Source organism: Ananas comosus, linkage group 16 (assembly GCF_001540865.1).
Source record: "Ananas comosus cultivar F153 linkage group 16, ASM154086v1, whole genome shotgun sequence".
In the NCBI taxonomy this organism is placed as follows: Eukaryota; Viridiplantae; Streptophyta; class Magnoliopsida; order Poales; family Bromeliaceae; genus Ananas; species Ananas comosus.
In genome coordinates this window covers 7,919,948-7,945,522 of record NC_033636.1, presented here as the reverse complement: position 1 = coordinate 7,945,522, position 25,575 = coordinate 7,919,948, and the positions used below count along the sequence as shown (strand labels likewise).

Here is a 25,575-nt window from a genome sequence, read left to right as displayed (position 1 = left end):
GGACTTACCTGAGAAGAGGGTTTTCTCCTGTTCATGAAGAGGGAAAGACTCTGTTGCTTTCTTCTTTTCTTTTTGGATGGGGTAGAAAACGGAGAAGTTGACGTCCGTTCGAACAAATGTCTTGTTAAGTCCCGCTTCTTGTCGCACCAATCGTGATGCGATCGTGCGGTAGAAAAAGTGGAAGTATTAACTGGCTAATACTTCTAAAAGTATTCCAGCTAAACTCTATATATATATATATATATATATATATATATATATATATATATTGACTTTAATGATCCTTTTCCTCATCAATTATTTTAATTTAGCTTTCTCGTGTAATTATAACTGCAATAGTTAAAATCAAATATGCTCATTCAGATACCGAATTTAAATTTATAAATAAATAAAATTAATTATAATATAATATCAACTGCATGTAACTAAACAGTCTCTCCCTAAGACAACTCACGTGAACCTGAGCTACCTTCCTCCGTTTGCATCCATTCTGGCATGTAAGGCTAAAAAAGGCAAGGAGACAAGGAGCCAACTCGTGTCGAGCGAGTTGAGGCCGACTCGTATTCATTTATTTATTAAATACGCTGAACACGAAATAACTTATTAAACTATCAGAGTTGAATATTTTAGCTCGCATTCGGATTGTTTTTTAACAAGTTAAACATACATTTGCTCGCGAACAACAAGCTAGACCGTCTCTAACGCAAGTGACAAAAATTTTAATGGTTGATACCCGAAATTTCAAGTTCGTATCTTAGTTGATTTATATTTCTAGTTAAGTTTATTTTTTAAAAAATAAATGAAACATATAGGATGTTTGTTGTTATCAAACGAATGGTTCTTGGGTTTTTTGAAAAAAAAAATAGAGAAAACTACTTTTTAGGAAAAATTAAAAGTTTTCTACAAGACACTCCTTTATTTAATAGCTTTTATTTTCTAAATAAAAATTGTTAAAATAAAATATTAATTTTTATAAAAAATAGACGGCATATATTTTTCCACCGAGATAAATATTTTTTGAAATATTTTTTTGAAAACCAAACACCTCGAAATTACTGCTTAGTTTGTTTTCAAAACCTACAGTTTATCTACTTAAAATTTCAAATTTATACATTTATCTCCCTTCGTCAGGATTCTATCATTATTTTGCTAATTTCTTATAATTTATACCTAAAATGGTACCTTAAAAATAATAAAACTACACTAAAAATCAATTTTTTTAAATTAAATAAGTAAATATAATTAGGTCTTTTTGACTTTTTCATTAATATTGTAACTGCTTAAAAATATTTCTCAAATTTTAAGAAGTGAGAAAAAAAGGTAAAAAAAGTGATATTTATAGGTGCTTTTGCATTTGAGGATTAAAACGAGATTCGATCGACAGTTAGGGCCTAAATCGCAAATTAACCACTAATTTTTATTCCGTACACGAGGGATGCGTGAACCGACGCGCGCGGTCCACGTGCCATTTCTCGTCGTCTTCCTCCTCCTCCTCGAACCCTAAACCCTAGCCAAACACCTCCTCCTCCTCCTCGAACCCTAAACCCTAACCAAACACCTCCTCCAATGGCGACCCTTCGCCTCTTCCCCCTCCGGCCCCACTCTCTCCCCCAACCCAACAAGCTCCAATCCGCCACCACCATCAACGCCGCCGCAGCAAATCCTCTCAGGTGACATCTCGGAGGCTCTCTAGTTCCGCTAGGGCTTGGGTTTTTGATTAGGTGGGGATTTGGGGGTTTTGCAGGGTTGGTTTGGTGGAGGGGTCGCCGAGGATGCCGCGGCGGGGGCGGCGGAGTTCCCGGGGGATGGTGGTTTGCTACGCCGCCGCGCCCGTCGCCGCCGCGACTCTGCAGTGGGCGTCGACGGTCTCCGCTGCGTGAGTTTTTTTTTTTTTTTTTTTTTTTTTTCTTAGGGTTTGATCTCTTTGCTTCTTAATCTCTTCCGAATTATTGCTCGGGCGAAGTGGATTTTAGTGTTGTTGTGATCGATCGTTTGATTTCTGAGATTTTGATGTAGAATTCTAATAGCATCTACTTCTCTCCAAAAAAAAAAAAANATGTATCTAATTTTGTGGAATCAAGTGATTATAGTCAAAAGATTTGGGGATTTTATCAAAATCATGGATGATTTCATCAACTGTTGTAATGCCTTTAATCACTGTTTAGCATATAAAAGTAGTCTAATTGAAAATTAATAACATATAGAGTCATTAAATTTGATAAAATTTTTATCTTAAGTAAGTATGAAAACTCAAATTGAAACCAAAGTAATACTTTAGGTGTTCTCTCCACATTTTGACCCCCCAAAAAAAAAAATCCGAAAAAGGAAAAGAAAGCTCTGGAAGCATCTAAACTTTGCCTGAATTGCGATTCGCCGCCAAAACTCTAGAAAGTTGAAATTTTGCACACAAAGGCCTGTTTACATGAATTTGGCCGTGCGGTAGGAAAACTAGCTACATTACCGAATACCTGCTGGCAAGCTGGTCATTTCGCTCGAAGCATGACTCACGTGCGATAACATGTCTAGCGAACGGCTAAATCGACAGGAAATGGGGACTTTGTGGTGCATTTCCATGTTTTATAGTTCAGGTGATGGATTGTAATTTCATTCTTATAGTTGTACCTCCTGCACATTTTGAACTCTGAGATTAGTTGGCTTTTTGATATATGCTGAAAGGCTTCTTTTGATGACTCTTTTGCAGAGTACTAATGGTTGCGAAAGGGACTCCCATCCAGAAATCGTTTCTTGTTCCATTTGTTGCTTTGCAAGCACCTGCGAGTGTTGTTTCATGGATCAAGTGAGTTTCTATACCAATGAAAATTAACATTATAGGTACGAATGTAGAGAAACTCCTAACTATAGTGGCCTCCTAGTATACATTTGTTTATCTATTTATTTATTAAATGCTCCCTGTTCTGATTTAAATTATTTCAGTGAAATATGGGTTTCTGTTAGAGCTAATAGCTTTGCGCTTTTTTGAGCTAACGACAGAAGTGTGGGTTACTTTAAGGGCTTGTTTGGTTCCCCTAGTTTAGACTGAGGAATCGGAATGAGATTCATTGATTTTGATAATTGTTGTTTGTTTCACATGAATTGAATTTTGATTTTTATTCCACTTGGAATGTGAATGGCCCAATCTGAATTTGAATTCTATATTGGCTCATTCCAAAGTAAACCACTCAAAGCTCTCTCTCACAAACACCTCTCCCTCCTCTCCCTTCATCACTTTTCTCTCTCTTAACCAAAATCCTCTCTCAACATGCCAGATGTCCATTCCACTTCCGTTCCGATAATGAAACAAACACTTTTGGATGATTTGTCATTCCATTTCCCATTCCAATGCGATCCAATTCTATTTTCCATCCCTATTCCAATCATGAACCAAGCAAGCCCTAATATTTAATGGCTAGTGACTAGCAGAGTTTTAATTAACGGGATCCCCGAATACGACCAATGGAATGTACTTCAATCGAAGTGGCAAAAGTTGCGGGAGAGGACAATAAGAAATAAATAAATAAACTTGAATGTGCAGAAGGGTCTCGCCACATTTTTACCTTAATCATATCTTATATCCTACGTTGGACAGCAGATTCAATGCTTTATTGTTGAAACAGAAGAAAACTCTGTAATATTTCTAATTTGATTTCTAGCAAGCTTCTCATGGAAATGTGCACCTAGTACTGATTTACAGGGGTGAGTACGGTATGTGGACTGCTTTTTTGGCGCTTCTGGTTCGTCTATTCTACTTCATTCCAGGTATGCTTCGCCGGTTCCTATATTTTCACTTTTTACCCTTTTCTTTACTTGGAACTAATGCCATTTCTTTCCTTTGTATAAAGGTGAATTGGAACTTCCCTTGATAGCAATGCTTCTTGTGATCACAGCTCCATACCAGGCAATGAGCTTAAGGTAAATATATTCGTATATTCAAGGATTAAAACGTATGTTTTAGCACCACATCGCGCCTTACATATTATAAAATTCTTTTTTTTTTCTTTAATATATTGATTGCAATCAGAATAAGCTGATATGAAGATTGGTCATGAAAATTATTATGACTACACGCCCAGTAGTTTCTTTTTACGCATTTTGCCTGTTCACCTTGTCACTGTTCTGTGGTTTTTCATAAAAAGGGGAACCCAAGGTGGCGCAATCATATCCTTGGCCATCGCCGCGTTTCTGGCGTTCCAACATTTCTCGAGGATCGGAGATTTGCGGAGGGCGTTCGATCAAGGATCCTTCATCGCGACCTTGGCCATCGTCTGCATCGCTGTCGTGCCCTGCTTGTTCTTGTTTTGATGTGAATGAATGCAGTAATGAAATATCTGATGTTCTGAATGGCAGTAGGGTGTGTAAATCGGTTGTGCTTGAATAAATCATGATGATGTGAGGGGTAGTTTTAGATGATGGTTGAAAAAGCATTCTGAGATAGTAATAGCTCCTGGACTTGGTTATTTCATTGTGTTGTCTCGTCATGCTGCTTATTTTGGTAAAAACGTTCAGAATTTGTCCATGAACCATTTTGAGTTTGCTATCTTATTTTTCAAAATTTTGATTTTACTATTGTGACACCCCAACTTTTTAGAGGGTCATCCATCTTAGAACTACTCTCGTCCTAATACGCTTAACTTTTTTAGCCTTTTGGGCTTAACTATTTTCTAAAATGCGTAAGTTGGACTAAGAGTTTTAGTTCTATTATTTCTTATATATAGGGTTATATGGGGTCTCATATTCTTTTTCTTCACAAGTACCAATTATGACGACCTAATTTCTTAAGGGGTCACCCATCCTAGGACTACTTCCGATCTAGCACGATTAACTCTCTAAACCTCTTGAGCCTAACCACCACTAAAAATGCTTAAGTCGGTTAAGAATTTTAGCCCTATTATATCTTATATAAAGGATTATCTCGTGTCTCATAACTATCTAATTTTTGAATTTGTTAAATTTAAGTTAGTCAACAATATTTTGATTTTAAAATGTAAGTTAATTACTTTAATGAATTTATAGTTACAATAATTGTATAAGATGTTTTTACTAATCTATGAAGATATATTTAAATTTTAAAGTCAAAATATTTTTAAGAAATATTATATAGTAAAATAAAAATTTTAAAAGGTCATATAGTCAACTTAAAATAGTCGGTAGTTTAGATAAGTTTTGAACGATTTTACCTTTTATTTATTCCGTGTGATACATAAAAAAAGTAAGTTAATTATGTAACAGTTTGCGTGGCTATAGCTTTTATAAAAGTGATATTACACCGTTTTTTCTGCTATGGAAAGTTAAAATAAAATTTTAAATTTAAAAAGTGAGAGATTTAATTTTAAACTTTTATTTCTGTTGTAAAATATAATAATATCAAAAAACATAAAATTAAAAAATTACTAATAATTTTTCATTTCAATAATTCTTCTCAAAATAGAAGCGCCGAGGCCCAAAACAAGCCCTTAACAAAAATAAGCTCTGGATTTGTTCAAATTATTATAAAACATGCATGCTCTAACACTTTATCCACTTTTCCACGTTACGCTACCCGAATCCGACCCACGACGCCCTTTATACGTGAGATATTCTTACCTGGACCCGGTGCACTGCATCACTCAAGGGTTTAGTTGCATATTTATCCCTGAAAAGCAATGAAATTGCACACCTCTCCCTGCGAAGTTTTATTTCCATCCCTCCAAGTTAGGTATGCAAATGAGGCAGATCCAGAGGCGGGAGGGATCGCCCACCACCCGCCCTGTTTCTTATCGCGCTGGACAGATTCGGGGCATATTAATTTTTACGCTATTTTTAGTCCCCATTTATTGCTCCATTCGAATCAGAGGAGAAGCGATTTTTTTACGAATTTTTAATATATCGAGAAGGATCAAGTGAAGAAAGGGGTCTCCCACCTCCAACTCAATATTTTTGAGGGTCGGGACAACAGATTAGGGACGAATTATATTTTTCTATATTTTTGGTTCCTATTTATTGCGCAATTCGAGCTGGATCGGAACAGAAGCTTTACCAACACAGATCCATTTGCATTCCTATTCCGAGTCGTATATTTTGCAAATATATTTCTTTCCAAATATATTCTAAATTTTTTATTTCGACATTCGATTTCCAAACACGAATTACAGACGATAATTTTTACTTGTGGTTCATTTTTGTTTACGATATGTAAAGAGTGGGATGTTTCGAGTCTATTCCTTTAACCCCGAAGAAAATTCGGATTAAAGTTAGATCGGAACTCGTATATATTATATATATACATAACCTAATGTAAGAATATTTAATTCCACCAAGAATATGTCCAGATACATTCTAACTATCGGATTGACTGTATCTTTATGAATTGCCTTAAATAAATTACTTGAGTCACATCCAACAATTGATTCATAAACTTCCAACAATTTTTCATTTCAATCATTAAGTTTAGATTAAAAATTATTGTTTACACCTAGCACATCTATTTGTTAGTATATCATGAATTCATGGAATCTTTATTTATATTAATCAATCATTAAAATTTCTATTATCCTAGTTAATTTTTTTACTAGTTATATAACTAAAATAATTTATAACTAATTACAAAGTTAAATTATACTTTATATTTAATTAATTAATTAATATATTTTTATTGCCTTATACAATATTTATAGCTAATAAATTTATTAACTTACCAAACTCAGCCTTAGAGTGCTTGAGGACTACTATTATCCGGGGCTGTCAAACAGCGGAACATGAACGACCTAGGTTCGGCTCGTGTTCGCTCATTTATAGATGAGTCAAACATGAGCTAGCTCATTAAAATATTGAATTGAAAAATTTAGCTCGTATTCGGCTTATTTATTAATAAGTTGAACACGAGCTGACATGCAAACAACAAATTAGATTGTCAATCCTAAATAAAAAAAAGTTGAAAGAAAATTAAAAAAATTAGACTCTTAATCTAATAATTGAAATTCACAAGATATATGTTACTTTATGTTTGGATTGGTCTAAAATTTAAATGGTAGAAATTTGTAATATATGAGTCTCTTTAAATTTGAGTTGCCTACAATATAAATTTGTGAAATTTATAATATATATAAATAGGAGAATAAATTTTATATATATATATATATATATATATATATATATTTGAGCCATATCGAGCCGAGCACGAGCAAGCTGATTTCAATTTGTGTTCGGCTCGTTAAGATTTTCGAGCTAAAAATTTAGTTTGTGTTCGACTTGTTTATTAACGAGCGATCGATCTCGAACTCATTTGAAGCTGAACAACGAGTTGACTTGCGAACAGCGAGCTGGATTACCAGCTCTACTACTATCCGACTTAAAAGTCGGAGGACGAAATGATACTAAACTAAAAGTTGGGGTTGCTATTTGTTTAATTAACCCGCTCATTATACACCCGGTCCACGGTGGACCAGGTCCAGGAACATTTTCTCCCTACATAAAAGCATGAGTAGGATGGATCGAAATGTACAAAAAGTCCCATCGCCCCTATCGCCCTCTCTCTCTCTCTCTCTCTCTTTCTCTCTCTCTCTCTCCCCCATCGTCTTCGAGCTCTCCGGGGATCCTCTCCGGCGATCTTCTGCGGGGATCTAGGGTTTACCACGGTAGTCACACACTTTCTCTCTCTATCTCTCGATCCCTCTTTCTCCATGTACGAATTATCCATTTCCTTGCTTTAATCTGATGGATGGATGATGATCTGAGGCCTTTTGGATCAGCGCGGTGTAAACAATGTTGATTACGGAAACTGTTGTTGCTCTTTGTGTTGAATTTGGGTCGGGGAAGTGTTTGTTTCGAAGCTTCGGGGTTGGATTTGGTGGAGAGAGCGTGGAACGTACGGATTCTTTTTGGTATTAGATTCATGCTGGTTTTGTGTAGGCTCGGATCTAATTAATCTATATTATATATTTTTGATGTATTTTTCTTGTGAAGTTTGAGTGTTTGGGCCATTTTATTTAAGGGAAAATGCAATTTTGGCTATTTGATAGTTGAAGAGTGATTGGAAATACCCATTTTCGGTAAATTTGATTATACATTGTCTACGGTTTGTCTTTGCACTGTTCAGGGCATTTGTGGCCCCTCCGTGGGGTGTAGTGTTGGTTGATAAAGTGTTGTCTACGTAGTGATATTAGGAGAAGCCCTATCTGATGTTTCCCCCAAACAGCTTTTTTCTCGAAAAGAGTTAGAAGCTTTAAATTAGAGTTTTTGCTTTTAAGCCTAAAAATTATTTTTGCGCCTTCTTCTAGAGTAGATGCTTTAGACCTCTTTGATTGCCAAACACTCTATCTCAAGTAACTGTCGCTGAAAGCAAAAGCAAAAGCAATGCTATAGAGGCCCTTAGTATACTGGTGTGCTAACTCATCAATGCAGGCAATTAGAATAAAAACTAAAAAGTTTGCATATTTTTATCTCCTTATGAGCAAAGTATTTCGTGCGAAATGTTTATGAAATAGAAATAAATGAATGTTCCTTTACATAATTAATTAAGGATAACTGTAAAGAAAGAAAATATTGTCCTAGCTTGTGGTGACCCTATAAATGAAATTCATGTAATATGCCCAATAAAATGATTGAATTTGTGAAAACCTAGCTGATAGGGACTGATTATTTGCCGAGAAAGCGGCATGAGGATTAGTAAAGTTGATTATAAGTATGATTTTCTTTTTTTTTGAGAGAGAAAAAGATAGCAAGCTACTTGCTTCGTTTATTTTTTTAGAAGTGAACTCAACTAGAAATGTAAAGCAATTAGGCTTCAAAACCTAAAATCTCAAATACCAACCATCAAGCCCTTAGCTAACTATGCTAAGTACTGTCGATTATAAGTATGAAAATCCATTGATGAATGGTGATGTTTAAGCTAGTCTTTATGATCTTCTACAATTAAGAAATAATTGCTGGAGCTTATAGGATTGGTTTACAACTGGATGGAACCATCCTCAGATTCACCGATAGCGCATGAAATTATTATTATTGAAAATTGAGGTGACCGGAAACTTTATCTTGTAGCCTTAATTGCTTAAGGTCTTAAAATATGATCCAAAAGATTCATTGGTAGTGCCCAGATAATAAGGTCATTTTAGTTGATGGAACTGAAGTATTAGTAGAGGTATGACTAGTTTAGGTGAAAATGTATGAAAGCTCCCTCAACTATAGGCTATTTTAAAATGATTCCTTAACATTTTGTTTTGTTTTCTTTTTGATTTGAGTGATTCAAGTCAATTAAATTGGGAATTTTGATAAATTCCATGTTGATTTTGTTAAAATTTAAAGCTGTAGATTCTGCTAATAATTAACATCCAGTAACTTGTAAAGTTACTAAATTTAACAGAATTTGTAACTGTTAAAATTACTCAAATAAAACAAAAGCCCAACAGTTCAGGGGTGTTAATCAAAACAAATAAAGATGAGAGGCCTTCAGAGTGGGGTGTGTATTCAACAAGGCCTTGTTACATTTTTCCCAAGTATTTAGTGGATATAATTAGCATGTAAATTGGGACTAATGTATTGAAAACAATTGTCTATGATTGTTAAGAATTCTAATATCTTTGTATGTGTAGATTACTTCAAACCACATGGGGTAAAACATTGTCTATGACTGTTAAAAATTTTAATATGGTAAAGACATTTTAAGTTGAAGGTACATTTGTATGTGTCGATTCCCCACTTGTTTTAGCATGATGTATACGATCCTCCCCCGCACCCTCCCTTGCTTTAGCATGATGTATATGATCTTCCATGATAGCATCCTGCCAATATTCATCAACATTGAAATGTAGTTAAACACGTTGGTAAAAAGAAAAATGTTGCATCAAAAGTCATCAATATATGTAGTTTTTTTAAATCTTAAATTAAATGGTCTACAATCATGTTTAAAGATTGTAAGTTTGACTTTTGATGGTTTAGTAAATTTAAGTGTGAACTTCCCGAGTTTGGACCAAATTTACAAGCATGGCTCCCTAAATGATGGCAATGTTTACAACTGAGGATGAGAAGATATATTTGTCCTTGCAAAGCCTGGCAATCTAAGACCTTGTTTTAGGCTCGCAAATTTCTGACGTTTCCCCATGATATATGAGATTAGGTTGAGTTGCTGTTCACATATTTGTGCTTGCAGGTTGCTTTTATTAGGTTTCTTCTTCCTTCTGGTATGGTTTAAGAGTCATAGACATGGTATAGCTGACTCATCATGAGAAGATTAGGCAAAAGATTGCATCTTATGGAAGCAATAGAAATCATGTAGGTTATTTACTGTTTCCAACAGATGCAACTGACAAGATCTTGGTGATGTCAACTTTGGCCAACGTCTAACTGGACATATGCGACGAGATTTTATGACTTCTTTTTTTTTTTTTGAATCCTAAGTATAAGCCTAGAACATTTTGCAAAATATATTTCTATCAATATATATATGTGTGTGTGTGTGTGTGTGTGTGTGTGTGTGTGTGTGTGTGTGTGTGTGTATTGGTGGCAAGTTCCTTGATGCATGTCATGTAATCTAATAATGCATGAGTCCCAAAATTTTCTTTTGGCTGTGGTCATTTAGTTTGATTTTGATCAGTCTAATCATAACAATTTCAGCAATCTCAGTTCGAACTACAGATCTGCAGTCATGAAAACAGAGATGAGAGGAGATTTTGAAATATCTACTAGTAGATCAAAACTAATGCCCTCCGTATTTCAGGCATCAATTGGTAGTCGAGAAGCTACAGTGCTAGAGTACACAGAGGGTGCATATTTGGAGTTATATGCAACTTTTGGATTGATGATCTTTAGAATTATAGTACATAAATAAGAATTACTAAGAGGAAATGCAGAGAACTAAGCCGAGGAGATGTTCACTTCTATGTTACAACTTTGTGAACCCTCTAAAAGCTAGTGGGGTTAAAATAATGTCGAAACTGGATGGAACTTGCTATGTTGTCTTGCTCTTCCTTTTTGTAGTTTAGAATCATGCTACTCATGAGCAACTTTTGGCAGATTACTCTCTAAGTAAATGCCAGACAGAGGGAAAAGATGAGAAAAACAAATATAGTACTAATTCTAGAATTTCTCCGAATCTATTCTTGTTATTCATCTTAAAATGGTTTTTATGTATGACCATAGATTTCTGATTGCAGCTCGCTTGGCATTTATTGGGTGCACTATGTCCGACATGAAGTCTGATGATGCCGCTAGCCAAGTGAGTCTTGATGCGGATGTGACTGAGCCAGCTCCAGAAAATTTAGACCATTCTGAAGGGAGTGCGATGCCCTCGCCCCAAGAAGAAGTGAGACAATTTTTCTTTCAATTTGTTTTTCTTATTTCTAAGCATCCATCACATTTTCTAACTACTTACCTTTGATTAAATCTTTGTGTCGATAGTACCACATTAACTATTCTGTTAGAGCTGTTAATAGCATTTCAGTGATACACCAATAGCATATATGGTTCTTACATGCCTTCTTGTTCGTAGGAGGAAGCAATGAAGAAGAAGTATGGAGGAATTTTGCCGAAAAAGCCACCACTTATATCCAAGGTGTTTACTGTTTCTCTGAATATGATTACCACCTTTATTAATGATATGATACATATAATTTGAAAATACATTATTCTGAGAAGAAAAAGCTGTTCATTTTTTTCCCCCTCATTTATAACACTCCAGAGAAATACTTTGTCCAGGACCATGAAAGGGCATATTTTGACTCTGCTGATTGGGCTTTAGGAAAGGTACAATATCTTTAATTATGTATTACTTAAAATTTTCTCGTAGCTCTCTTCACGGTTTATATTTTCTTCTAATTCTACTTTTCTCTGGCTGCTGAATCAGCAAGGGGCAAATCCTAATAAACCCAAGGGGCCCCTCGAGGCTCTTCGACCAAAATTGCAGGTATATTCTGAGCCCTGCCAAAACTACCTAATTGCAGGAAATTAAAAAGGTCTCCAAAACTGTTTCATATTGATATTGACTTTGATGCTTTCCTGTTTCTCTTCAGCCCACGCCTCACCAGCAAGTGCGTTCTCGTCACTCAGCCTATAAATCTACTGAGAATGAAGGTATCCATAATTTTCTTTCTTTTTTTTTTTTTTTTTTGTTTCTGATGCTTTTTAGCAGAATTTTCCTCCACTACCATTTAAACTGAACACGAGATATTCCGTTTTTAAACGTTAGATGGGAGCAATCCTGCTGCTGAGGATGTGATCCAGGACGATACAACCAATGACGAGGAAAGCAAGAATGATCAGTAAATTTCTCTCTCAGAGTCTTTCCAAGTGAGACCTCCGCGATCTTCTATTTTAAATTTTGCGTGAAGGGCTACATTTCTTGTTTTTACTCTCGTGAGAATAAGTCGTGCCGGCTGTTTTAGCATCTGTTTGGTTCTCTGCAACAGATTTTAGCTGTTCGGGTTTGTTGTGCATGAAAACAGCTTGAGATGAGATTCTTTGCATTGCGTCTCCTATAATGGTTGCGGATGAGACTGGCCTTTCCGGCGCCTGAATCTATCCATGTTTCATGATATTAATGAGAAACAGTTGGGTGATTTTGTGGTACTAAAATGTCTCGGTGAATGCATAAAGATTAAGCATTGAACTCTTATTTTCGTCTTTGCGAATCCTAAATTTTCATCTTATTTGTTTGTGTGTGTTTCTATATAACCTGCAAGTTAGGTCCTTTTTTTTTCATTTTCTGGGCCTGTTTGGATGTTAGAAGTGATACAGTGATAAGTGGTTGTGGACTGGGTTTTCCTTGGAATATTATGATATGGTAGTTAGTTTGTATAAGGTGCTGGTGAAATGAGCTTAACTTTATGCTATTGTAAAATCATAGTAATTATAAAATTTTCAGATATCACTTCCCACCTACTTGGCAATTTATTATATCCTTCAATTGAGTTTACTTATTTATTGATAAGTTCTCCCATAAAAATGTACAAAACTTATTTGAATTTTGAACCATTTTGAATTTGCTATCCAATTTTTAACAATTTTGATTTTACTATCTAATCTTTCAATTTGTTTTATTTGAGTTAATCAACTGCGCTTAAGACTTTAAAATTTAAGTTGATTATTTACTTTAATGAATTTATAGTCGCGAGAATTGCGTGAAATATATTAATTAAATTTGTAAAGATAAATTACGTGTTCAAAATTTGATGTCAAAGAATCATTGACTGAGTCAAATCAAATAAATTGAAACATCGGATAACCCAATAAAAAAAAGTCCATAATTCAAATAACTTCTATACTTCCTTATTTTATTTTATTTTTCTTTTTCTGGGATTTCTCTTAGTTAGCAATTAACAAATGGTAGTCCAGTAACCAGTGGGAGAGTAATCAGCAAAGAGAGAAATCTTAAACTTCTGCTGCACCGGAAAGTAGGAATGGCATTCTGAATCCCAAAAGTAGAAATTCCTAATTAATACTTTCGATTTTGCTGTAGAAATTAGTTTATTATGAGTATTTTAATGTAAAGTGTTTTTTCTAATTGCACTGCTCAAATCATTTTCATCAAATAAGTAATTTCCCACAAAGCAGTTCCGAAAGAATTTCTCTTATAGAGTTGCGAAAAATTCCAAATTATTTGCCTTCTGAGTGGTAATGCACTCAGAGGACAAACATAAAAGAGTGAGGTCAGGGGTTCGAGTCCCAGTGGAGGGCCTAGGGTTTCAGATGCAGTAGGGTACTAAGCTTCCGATTAAAAGAAAAAATATCGGAAAAAAAAGAAGAAATATGAATACAATGATGCATATAGCTGCAAGTCGGATTCGAATCTGGGCCAAATTATTGGGCGCGGATCATATCTTGTATTCAGAACCATTAACAGTTTGTCGAGTTAAAACTCTTGCACACTTGTTAGTTTCGGATCCAACTCCAATCAAAAATCCGTACCCGATCGCGTATCCGATGCAATTATTAGATCCTTCCTTAAATCCTAAACCCTAAATTTCGGTCTATAAAACATCCTTTTCCTTACAAGTGTACGAGAGCCAATAATTATTTTGACCCAATAATTATTCTTCTTCAATGAGATATTAAACACCCCATTTTTTTCGGGTTTGAGTACGTGTGTATATATATATATATATATATATATATATATATATATATATATATATATATATATATATATAATTGACGATCCACACCGTTAAACGTTATTTACAGCATTTAAAACTTCTAGAAATCAAATTTTATAATTTTTCGACATCATTTACCTTACGATCAAAAGGTCACAAATTTGATAATTTTTAACGGCCGGTATAGGATACTTGCTAGTTTAACGGTGTAAAAGAATCAGAATTTGTTAAATTTTTTATAGAAAATTCTATTCACTACATAGATAAAGATCAATAACTCCGATCTTGAATTGAAGGATCCGATCATCCCTTTTTAGGACGTCGTTCAATTTTGACCGTTCATTTTATGCCCATTTGATGGACTTTATTATGATTTCGAAAATTTACAAAATTTATTTTCTAGAAGTTTCAAATACTCTAGATCATATTTAACGGAGTGGATCGTCGATTCGGAAGTTCCATTATTGAAAACAACTTATGAGTACGAGGGCTCCAATACTCATAATAGTATAGTAGCCATGGCCTATATATATATATATATATATATATATACACTTATTTTAATGTCACACGAAAAAGTATTCAAACTGCAATAAGTGCATGGGAGCCAATAATTAATTTGACCCAATAATTGTTACGTGAAGTGGAGAGATTTAGTTGCATTGGATAAGTGATAAGGTGGGATAAGTAGTGAACAAAATGAATTCCTTTTGCTTATTTCACTTGGATTCATATCTTTATTATATATATGTAATTGCAAAAGCAGGAGCACAACATGATGAGTATTTAAAAAAAAAAAAATGGTTAAAAGTATAAAAAAAAAATGGGAGCACTAAGAAAAAGCTAGCATTTCTTCAGCAATTATTGGTGATTAATCTCACCAAAAAGGAGGCTCCAACTCTCAAAAGGTGACACTCAAAGGAAAGGAGAAGCCACTATATTTACTTTTTTATTTTCAAAGCATAAAAAAAGAGTGCTAGTGCGTCTTTGGTCGAGAAGTAAAGATCAGACGTTTAGCGAACGAAAGTTCGTTCTCAAGCTTCTAATTGTAAGCGGAACTAGAGTTCATACTTCTTAGAACTTTCTTGAGCTTTAACCAGAGATTAAACATTTTTATGGAAACTTTAGGCCCCAATACTGAAAGAATCGATCAGTTTCTTCGACGACTCAAATTGCCAGATAATAACTTTGATATCTTGTACTTTGCATTCCTCCTTACGTCTGGACTCGATATTTAGGATAAGGATATGGTTTTGAAATGAATTGGGCGGAGGAAGGTTTTCTTTTAGAGGTAAAATGTGCTAAGGCCGCATGAACTCTTACTTCCATAAACGACCACCTAAACTTTTAGTCAAAAAAATATGCTTCGCCACTTGCCCAAATTGTCAATAATTTTCGCATCGTCGTCCATCAACATGCGATTGTCATGTGATCAATTATGAATCCGTGGATCATCAGTTTAGCAATGTTCGTGTCATTTTGTTTTCAGATGATCGACGTACAGATGCGAGAGGAAAACTGGCGAAAACAATAGATAGGTAGTTGATTGGCCTACGCAGAATGTTTATGTGGTGTGTTATACTCTTTAAAGTTAAAATGAAAATTTAAATCGAGATGTATAAAATTCAAACTCAGAACTTATCGAGATTAATTTGTGTTCTCTAAAAACTTAAATTTGTATCCCATGTTTGTAGATGTTTTACCTGCCTTGCACCCATATGAACTCCATAAAACAAAAAAAAAAATAAAATTAAAAATAAAAAATAAAAACTTTCCTTCTGAAAGAGAGACGATGGGGACCTCGCCTGATCATTTAGGTTTGGTAAAGAGACATTGCCGTGCTTATGTGGGGTGACATTCACTTCATTGGAGCACCACTTAAGTGAATGAAAATGTGGGCTCCATGTGTTTCCCATTTAATTACCTAAGTTAATATAAAGTAATCGTATTGAATGATGTTTTTAATATTTATATTCAACATGCAGGAACGACAACCAGAAATACTAACTAATTGCATTACTCAGTGGTGGTCGTCCATCTATTCAGGTATAATTTGCATTGTATGTTTTATAGGTTTTCATAGGGTAAAATTAACAAATCACATTTATGTACACAAATTGGACAAGTTTGTTTTTATTTTTGTTTTTTTTGAGAGAGAAAGGTAGCGAGCTGCCCGCATCATTCATTAAGGAAAATGAACTAAGCATACAGGGTGTGAAAACAGTTAGAGCTTCTGAAGAAAAAGGAGAGAAACATAAGTAAGAGAAAAAAATGAGAAAAAAAAAAAGAGAAAAAAAAGGTATAAAAGTAAAAGAAAAAAATTAAAGAAAGAAATAAACTTAAAGGAATTAAAAACAGTTGAAGGAGAACGGGATCAGCGGTCAGTGGATCTCGTTCCAAGAGGCCATCAGGAGTTTGACACGCTCCAACGACCGGAAAGAGTTGTGGAATTTTATTCGGAAGATAATATTGTTCTTCTCTGTCCAAATGACCCACCAGATTGTCGACAAAAAGGTTAAACCTTTTGTTCTTGGCGCAACGCCATTTAGTCCAGTTTAATTCAAAATTTTGGTGCTAACACAATATCTTGGACGGTGTAGATTTTGTACAACCTATAAATAAAAATTTTGAACAACGCACACAAACACACGCGCGCGCACACACACCAAAAAAAAAAAAAAAAATTCAGTACCCAAGAACATGTTGTGTTGTGGCCAAAAATGGTCGGTGACGAGGTCTCCACGTGTCAGCTCCTCGTTCAGCCACGTGGGACAATCTATCCAATACGAGCTACGTTGTACGTGGAATCCGACTCAGCGAGCTTTACGGAGGATAAGTACGTAAAACCAACCACTCATAAGTCGACACGTGGCCCAGACAAAGTGAAATCACGCTCCCGGAGGGAGCGAGTCACGTGTTTGCAAAAGCGATGCGGTGCGATCTCCCACGTGCGTTGCTTTGTTTATAACCCCTCCCCAAAAAATTACCTACTTTTTTTATTTTTTATTTTTAGGTGAAAATTTATGAAGAGTCCCTAAGATTTTTTTTTTTTGTTTTTGTGATTAGATTGTTAGTACCGTTAGATTTCGATCACCCTAATTTTTATTAATTTTGACGGAATAAATAACATATAGTTCGATAAAGCACTGCTTAGATATTAAAATTATAATTATCATTTGGTAGTTCTCGATCAGCCCCGGTATTAATATTTTTAAAATTTTTTAAAGAGCTTGACGGCATATTTGGCTTAATGCCGAGACGAAACCCTAGAAAAATAGTAGCCATGGTGTGCGTGATTGGTGTGGTCGTAGGGGCTAGAGTTTCTTCTTCTTCATTTTCTTTTTTGACGATTAGATTCTAAACTGTTATATTTTGTTACATTTAAGTTCCAATAAAGCATCGCTTATGTATCCATGCCAAAATTATGGTTTAACAGTTCTCGATCAGTTTCGATACTAACTTTTCTAAATTTTTGAAAAAGTTTGGTGGCATATTTGGATCGGTACCGAGAATGTTGGATGCTGCAGAAAGGCAATAGGCATCGTGTGCGAGGTCGCTATGATTGTAGGGGCTAAGGACGCCATTGAAGATGGTGAGAATAGGCTTAACGCCATGAACATACGTATCAGATAAAAAAAATAAATGAGTATTTTTTTTAGAGACAGATAACATAATTAATCCTAAAAATTAAGGTTCTTATTTTTTAAAAAAAATATTAGAGACAAAAATGAAGAATTAGGCAAGACGTATCCCGTTTGTAGGGATGTCAATAGGTACGGATATTCGAAATTTTATCTGAACCCGAACTCGAACGAAGCGGATTTACTCGATGCTAAATGGATATGGTTTCGAATATAGATATCAAAAATAAAAATCTGACGGATATGAATTCAAATATGAATTTCGACTGTACCTGATCTGAACTCGAACCTGAATTCATTTTACATTATATATATATATATATATATATATATATATATATATATATATTTGAAATATTGAAAAGAGAAATAATTATTTCTGATTCGAATTTTCAGACTCGGATTCAATTTTAAGTTTCGAATATTCGGTAGGGTTCGGGTTCAGGTTCGAATTTGGAGTCCGGCTCAAGCGCGGTGTTTTTGAAAATCCGTCCCCGAACCCGACAGATTTGATATCAGCTGGAATGAAATTACCTTTCTACCCTTGGGACTGCATTATAAATGCCTAAAATGTAAACGTGACGTCATTGGTCGGTTCTCTTTGTTTTGTAATTTTTTGTGCTCTTCTCATTTTTTTAAGAATTAAGGGAGACGAGATTGTTTGCATTATAAAATATTATAATTGAGTATATATATGTGCTATTCCAATATTTAATTCACATAATTATATTGTTTAAAATTATCTGAAATATAAAGTTATACATTTATTTTGTCGATTAGTTTTTTAAGAAAATATTAAAAGTAATAATAATAATAATTGATTAATAATAATAATCAAATTATTATTTGCTCTTTGATTAATAATAATAACAATAATAATTTGAAAGGTACACTAGTTGACTATTGAGCCTTATTTAATTATCATCAATCACTTAAAACTACATACATATATATCACTATGTATTGCAGTATCCAATCATGGAATAATTTGTCACACTATGAAGGTTAGGCCAATAATATTTTAGAATTATTAATTAAGTTAAAAGCATGATATATAAAGTGTACCTACTTAGTAATGTTTAATTGGCTTCTAAATATTTTACATGAGATATCAGAATCACAGAAAATTTTTTCTAATCTGATTTTAGCGCATGAAATGAACTATGAAACTCGAAGGAAGCGAATTATAGAAAAAAAAATTTTTTTTTTTAGCACCAATCTAATGTTCCCAACAATGAATGAAAGATAACACACCGCATGACCAATTATTAACAAATAAATAAATACACTATGAACATAAATATAACTGCTAATACTTGTACTCAATGTTCTAAGTTAATCATTTGAGGTATTAAATGATTGATGTGAATAACATTTGCATTATTAGTTACTGTCACTATCTCTAGTGCTCATCAAATCAAAATAATTAACAATGATCATCAATGTCCCTATGAACTTCAATTATAAAAGCCTCAGATGATGTTGCCTTTTTGTTGGGGTTATGATTTTATTTAGGATGATTACAAGTTTGTCAAATTCAATTAGATAAAATAATCAAAGCGAACGACAATTGGATCACATAAATATACGCATAAACGATTAAAAAAAGTTTATAAACAAAATACGTTACGTAGATAGTCGGCATGCAGTATCTCACTTTGCCATTAAAGGCTTATATATATTTATTGCTTTTGTGGATAAAATTACTTTTCTATTTAAACAAAAAACAACTAATTTGAGGAATAATTACAACAAAAATTTGAATTGGAGAAAATTCAATTTGAATCTTCTATCTTTGATAAATAAAAAGAATAATTGGATAGATCTAGATAAAAAAAAATCATTAATTTGATAGTTACACCTGAACGCGTCGTAAAGCAATAATTAACTAATAATGTATTTAAGCATGGCCATAAATGAACTAGGCATTGTTCAAATTTCTATTCTACAATTAATAGCTAGAGTAGCCATTCTATCATTTTCAAATAGTTTATGGACAAATCGAAGGTCATTTTCTTAATAGGAAAAATTAATTAGGAATTGATTTAATTTACACTGTGGAGATTGATCGTGTACAACAAGAATTATTATATATATATATATATATATATATATAAGGATCTCTTGGTGAGATTTTAAAATAGTTTGATGCACTTCATCCTAACCAGTAATTAATCTCAATATAACCTGCGAAATATTCGAAACTAATTAATAGGTCATTAGTCGAGAGAAATGTTCTTGCATTAAGCCCTTCCTCATCCAATATTTTTCAAATTTATTCTTGTGTGTATATATAGAGAGAGACAGAATCTGACTGGGGCCGTCACTTTTAATAGCACCAAAACACTTGCTATCTCTATGTGAGATTCAGGATATTTTATGGGATTCCGTTATTCTATAAATCCGTCTTCATTTCTCTTTCATATCATATTGAGATTCAGGATATTTTCACATAGAGATTCAGGATATTTTAAGGGATTCCGTTATTCTATAAATACGTCTTCTTTTCTCTTCCGTATCTTACGATCTAATTCGATCTAAGAGAATCTACGATCAATCTTTCTTCTTATCTCTTTTCTTTCTCTCTGGAATTTCTACCTAGATTTCTGAGGTTTTGGAGTGTGAATATAAAAGAGGACTCTTCTAGCCCTCTTCGATTGGCATACATTGCATCCGATTTGCACCCCATTCGTATCCAACACATCCGATCCGTGACACGAGGCGTAGGCATGGGAGAAGCAGAGATACGTGGGAGATCTAGAAGCATCGAGATCAGGGCAATCCAAGCAGGCTAGTAAAACAAGCAATCCGATCCGATTCTGGTTCTTGGATACATGAACTATCCAATTTGTAAGCTTCCGCTGCCCTTAAATTTCCAACAAGTCCAAAGAAATGTTCTAGCATTAAGCCCTTCCTCATCCAATCTTTTTCAAATTTATTCTTGTGTGTCTATATATATAGAGAGAGAAAGAGAGTTCGACTGGAGTACTTTTAATAGCACCAAACACTTGATACTATCAAGTTTTCCACCATTAGATTTACTCTTCTGATCATTTCTATCGGTTAGATTGTACTACTCAACCCTAGAGGACTACTATTATTTTGACCGCACATTCTTTCATCCAAGTATGGAAAACCTAATAGTACCAATGACTTATGCTATTAAAAACATTAATTCCAGTCTAAGAGTCTGATTACTATATTCTTATGAATATAAACCTCTTTATACTCATAAGTTTTCGTCCATTAATTAGATCTACTATTTTGACTATTTCCATCTGTTAGAACAAATTATTCAGCCAACCGCTCATTCAATTCTAGAGAACCGCTATCATTCTAACCAGAGACTACTATCATCCTACCCGCACATCTCTTCATCCAACGACTGAAAACACCAATTATATATACATATATTTATAATATGTAAATTACGCCTATTTCTCTTTATTGTCAAGTAATTATGTGAATGCTTTGGATCATCACAGCAGTCCTCCAATCTGATGACTGGAGTGCAGAATAAGCGGCGTCTGTTTTTTGACCTGTCAGCAACCGCGAGATACAATACATGTGGACAATAAAAACGCCTTCCATACTATGGCGAGATCGAGCTCCGGAACATCAGTTTTATTTAATGCATGATGCACACAAAACTTCAGAATGAAGGGCGTTAAGTTTCTCTATATGTCAATAACGAGAAGCTAGTACAACTTGTTTGGATAAGAAAAAAAAAAGGGAAAACTTCAAAAGAACCCCATGTGGTTTCAATTTTTTTCACTTTAGTACCCTGTGGTTTAAAATGTATCAAGTTAGTACCATGTGGTTTCTCACTTTATCACTTTAATACCTTGTGGTTTAAAGTATATCAAGTTAGTACCCTGTGGTTTTGAACTTTATCACTTTAGTACCCTGTGGTTTTAATTTTGTATCAAGTTAGTACCCTGTTGTTTTTTAAACCATAGGGTACTAAAGTGATAAAGTGTGAAACCACAGGGTACTAAAGTGATAAAGTGAAAAACCATAAGGTACTAACTTGATAAACTTTAAACCACAGGGTACTAAAGTGATAAAGTGAAAAACCACAAGGTACTAACTCGATAAACTTTAAACCACATGATACTAAAATGAAAAAGTGTGAAACCACAGGAGGGTTTTTTGAAGTTTTCCAAAAAAAAAAAAGAAAAAAAAAACTTCAAATATCATCTCTGTAGTTTCGTGCTTTCTTACTTTAGTATTATGTGGTTTAAAATGTATCACTTTCGTATCCTGTGGTTTTATTTTTATTCTTTTGTTATCCTCTCATATTAATTTTTTTCGCCAAATTAGTGAAAAGTTAAAATTAAAGAATATTAGAGTGAATATTCGATAAAGTATACATCGATAGGGCATCTGAAGTTTTTTGTATGCAATTTAACGAAAAATTAAAACCACAGGATTGAGAAATTGTAAAATTATGAAAATGATATTTGAAGTTTATCCGAAAATAAAATGAAGGGTGTATGCTTCTCTATTTGTCAAAAACACGAACGTACGATATATGAGGACAAAAAAGAATGCCCCAAACTACTTCTCATCATTAATTAAATGGGGCAATTGCCTATATACCCCTCTTAGAAGGCTAATATTGAAAATACCCTTCTTATGTTCCAAGTCTTTCTAATATACCCCTGGAGTTAAGCTCCGTTAGTGAGCTACCGTTATCTCTGTAAAATTACCATTTTGCCCATTCCAATATATCCTTCTACCGTAACTAACTTTTTTTATATACCCTTTATATAGCAAATATTTTTCTTATTTGCCCTTCAAATATAAATTAATTAATTAAGCACGTCGAGATCGATCGCAGTTAAACCAACTTTGGCAGCTGAAGGCATAGTTAGTTAATTTGGATTCGGCAAAAATTCGGTAGGGATATAATTCGAATAAAATTCGTCTTTTAATTTTTAAATTCGTTGAAAAATATGGCTAAAAAATGGATTCGGCAGTTATTCGGATACGTGATTTATACAGGTATTATACATTCACCAATTAAAAATTCGGGATCAAATATAATTTTTATATATAATTTTTAAAAATTCGGTATTATACTATATATATTATTTTTATAATATTTAATAATAGATTAAATATATTTAAAATTATAATAAACTTATATTAATAATATATAAGAGTTATATATTTAAAAATATTAATAAATAATTACAAATTTATAAATAAAATATTATATAATAATATTTCTATATAAAAATAAAATACTATATGAATAAATCTATTAGTTATTATTATTATTATTATCATCAGAAAACACGACAGTTGATTTACAGGAACATAGTTATTAAATAATTAAGCGCTAATTACTTAATAATTGTCATTAGTGACAGGATGATATGTACAGCTAATAGGGGTGGTTTAGACTTTAGATCGAGCACCTGGGGGGCGACGATGTGGCGCACATGCAAGGAGACCTGGCCCTCGTCCCCATCCTCGTGCGCGTGCCTGTGCGCGTGGCCGTGGGCGTGGCCGTGGTGGTGGTGGCTGTGGCCGTGCGCCGCCGCGTGCGCGCGCATCCTGACGATGTGCACCGCGTTGCCGCCCTTGGCGGAGCCCTCGTCCTCGTCCTCGTCCACGGGTGGCTCCAGCGCCGCCGTGGTGATGGAGCGCCCCTCGTCGTCCTCTGCAGTGGCGTCGGTCTCGGCGGTGGCGGCGGCGCGGTGCTTGCGCTCGTAGAACTGGGTGGCGAGGAAGTCGAGGACGAGGGTGGCGAGGGCGGCGGCCATGGCGACGAAGCCAGAGAAGGGGAAGCAGCGCTAGGGGAAGCGGAGGAGGCAGGGGTAAGTGAGCGCGGCCTCGACGTCGTGGAGCATGTGGACGAAGCCCGTGGCGAGGATGATGCCTGCGGCGAAGGTCTTGGCGAGGGCGAAGAACCCGCTCTCCGTGCTCAGGAGGCGCCGCCGCTTCCGCCCCGCCGGCAGCGGGAGCCGGCGACATGGAGGCGGAGGAGCCGGCGATCAAGTTTGGACTTTGGGAGAGAAAGAGGATAACTTAAGGAATTGGCATAATAAGTTAGGGGTAAAATAGGTATTTTATGTAGGTTTTAACTCTAGTATATATTTAACTCATGTTTAACCCAAGTTAAGCTAACAGGGGATAACTGCGGGGGTATTTTGGAATAACGGTGGAACATATGAGGGGCATTTTAGAAAGAAAAAAAAAGTAAGAGTAAATCGGATATTTTTGAACGCATGAGGGGTATATAGGCAATTATCCCTAATTAAATAATTATGTTGGAACCAAAAAGTGTGTAACACGAGGGATATATAATGCTAGAGGATAATAGTAATTAACATGTTCACACTTCTATATATGTAGGTTTAACACATCCTATATATATATATATATATATATATATATATATGCATGTGCTATGTTTCCACTTGTTATTCCACCAATGCATTAATTGAGTAGGAATTTTATTTTATTTAGTTGTGTGTGTGTGTGTGTGTGTGTGTTCATCTATCATTTTGGTGGATTTTTTTTTAAGGTTAATTTTATACAGATCTCTACAAATATGGTGAATTATAAATATATCTCTATAAAGTTCAATTTTTATATATCGTCCCTGCAAAATTGCTGATGTTTTTAAATATATCCATGCTGTTAGGATTCGTTAGTAAAAATTAGTTACATATTGGTAAAATACTTAACCTTAATTAGTTAATAAAGTAAATTGACCATTTTACCCCTCGTCAATTAACGGTGGATATATTTGTGATGGCATAAAAGTTATTTTACTTATAAAATAAACAGTGTTTTAACAGTAACAAACTAGATGAACATATTTGAAAATATTATGACTTTTATAGGAACAATATATAAAATTAAATTTTATAGTAATATATTTATAATTTATTATATTTGTAGGGACCTGTACGAAATTAACTTTTTTTTTTTTTTAATCTTTTTGGAAGCAAAAAGAGATAAAAATAGGGCAGGGTGGTAATTTTACCCACTCTCTGGAGAATAGGAGATGCCCTAATTGATATACAATGGACAATGCTTTGGTCCCAAATTAACTATATATGCATGAATGAGGGAACTACTCTACAAGTTAATTTAAGGATAAAATACAAAAAGTCTCATGTAGATGTCGCTTTTTTATTTTTTTTCTGACTTTCAAAAATTTATATTTTATATTTTATTAAAATTTAAAAAAAAAAATTTCAAGAGATAACGGTATTAATAGAAAGGACAAAATAACTAAATTACTCTTACTTATTTTACAAAAAAATAAATTTTTAATACATTTCTTTTATTTTTAAAGGTATTTTGGTTATAAATGATAAAAAATGGCTAAAATAATAACAGAACTCTGACGGAAGGGGACTAAATGCATCAAATTAAAAATTTTTAGAAGATAAAATATAAATTTTTAAGAGTCGGAAAGAAAAAGCAAAAAAGAAAATATTTATAAAAGAGTTTTCTGTATGTCTATAAAATAGTGCATCTTATAGAATAGTGATCATAGAATTATTTGAAAAAACTAATCTCTCCAAAGTTTAATTAGGCTTTGTTCGAGTTTGCGAATAGAGTGTGTAATGGTGCATGACTAAGAAGTGAGATATAAAATAGTCCGTTTATTTTCGTAAATAATAATGCGCTGCTCAGGAAAATGCACTATTTATGTTCGTAAGTGATTAACACATATTTAAAACGATATGTTTAAATAATAACAAACTAATTATTCTCACCCATTGCTAATTAGGAGCAAAACTTTACTGAATAGCTCCTCATTAGGGATCACAGGTGTTAATTAATCTGTGTTAGTTTCAACACACTAAGTACTATTTGATGGTTCTTTCACACTTTCTCACTTTAGT

At 34.1% G+C, this 25,575-nt stretch overlaps 2 protein-coding genes across 4 annotated transcripts; both read left to right on the top strand.

Annotated features, from left to right (window-relative positions):
* LOC109722242 (cold-regulated 413 inner membrane protein 2, chloroplastic-like) lies at positions 1,478–4,520 on the top strand. 2 transcript variants are annotated; one of them, XR_002219420.1, is made up of 7 exons: positions 1,478–1,670; positions 1,745–1,876; positions 2,702–2,797; positions 3,692–3,756; positions 3,840–3,909; positions 4,134–4,415; positions 4,454–4,520. XR_002219420.1 is itself a non-coding variant. In XM_020250197.1 (6 exons), the coding sequence occupies exons 1-6, from the start codon at positions 1,567–1,569 to the stop codon at positions 4,297–4,299; spliced, it is 633 nt and encodes a 210-aa protein (XP_020105786.1). In that variant the 5' UTR covers positions 1,478–1,566; the 3' UTR covers positions 4,300–4,520. The 2 variants fall into 2 exon arrangements, 1 of the variants encoding a protein (XP_020105786.1); XM_020250197.1 differs by having other exon boundaries at positions 4,134–4,520.
* On the top strand, positions 7,472–12,765 carry LOC109722241. 2 transcript variants are annotated; one of them, XM_020250196.1, is made up of 8 exons: positions 7,487–7,610; positions 11,124–11,272; positions 11,459–11,521; positions 11,665–11,712; positions 11,813–11,872; positions 11,979–12,039; positions 12,155–12,255; positions 12,375–12,765. In XM_020250196.1, exons 2-7 carry the CDS (start codon positions 11,150–11,152, stop codon positions 12,229–12,231), a joined length of 432 nt encoding a protein of 143 aa, XP_020105785.1. In that variant the 5' UTR covers positions 7,487–7,610; positions 11,124–11,149; the 3' UTR covers positions 12,232–12,255; positions 12,375–12,765. The 2 variants fall into 2 exon arrangements, with proteins under 2 accessions (XP_020105784.1, XP_020105785.1); XM_020250195.1 differs by having other exon boundaries at positions 7,472–7,610; positions 12,155–12,765.

Coding starts and splice junctions, on each gene's coding strand:
- LOC109722242 (XM_020250197.1), top strand. CDS start 1,567: ATGGCGACCCTTCGCCTCTTCCCCCTCCGGCCCCACTCTCTCCCCCAA. Junction 1,671..1,744: donor GCCGCAGCAAATCCTCTCAG/GTGACATCTCGG, acceptor GGGGTTTTGCAG/GGTTGGTTTGGTGGAGGGGT. Junction 1,877..2,701: donor GCGTCGACGGTCTCCGCTGC/GTGAGTTTTTTT, acceptor ACTCTTTTGCAG/AGTACTAATGGTTGCGAAAG.
- LOC109722241 (XM_020250195.1), top strand. CDS start 7,472: ATGTACAAAAAGTCCCATCGCCCCTATCGCCCTCTCTCTCTCTCTCTC. Junction 7,611..11,123: donor GGGATCTAGGGTTTACCACG/GTAGTCACACAC, acceptor TTCTGATTGCAG/CTCGCTTGGCATTTATTGGG. Junction 11,522..11,664: donor AGCCACCACTTATATCCAAG/GTGTTTACTGTT, acceptor TACTTTGTCCAG/GACCATGAAAGGGCATATTT.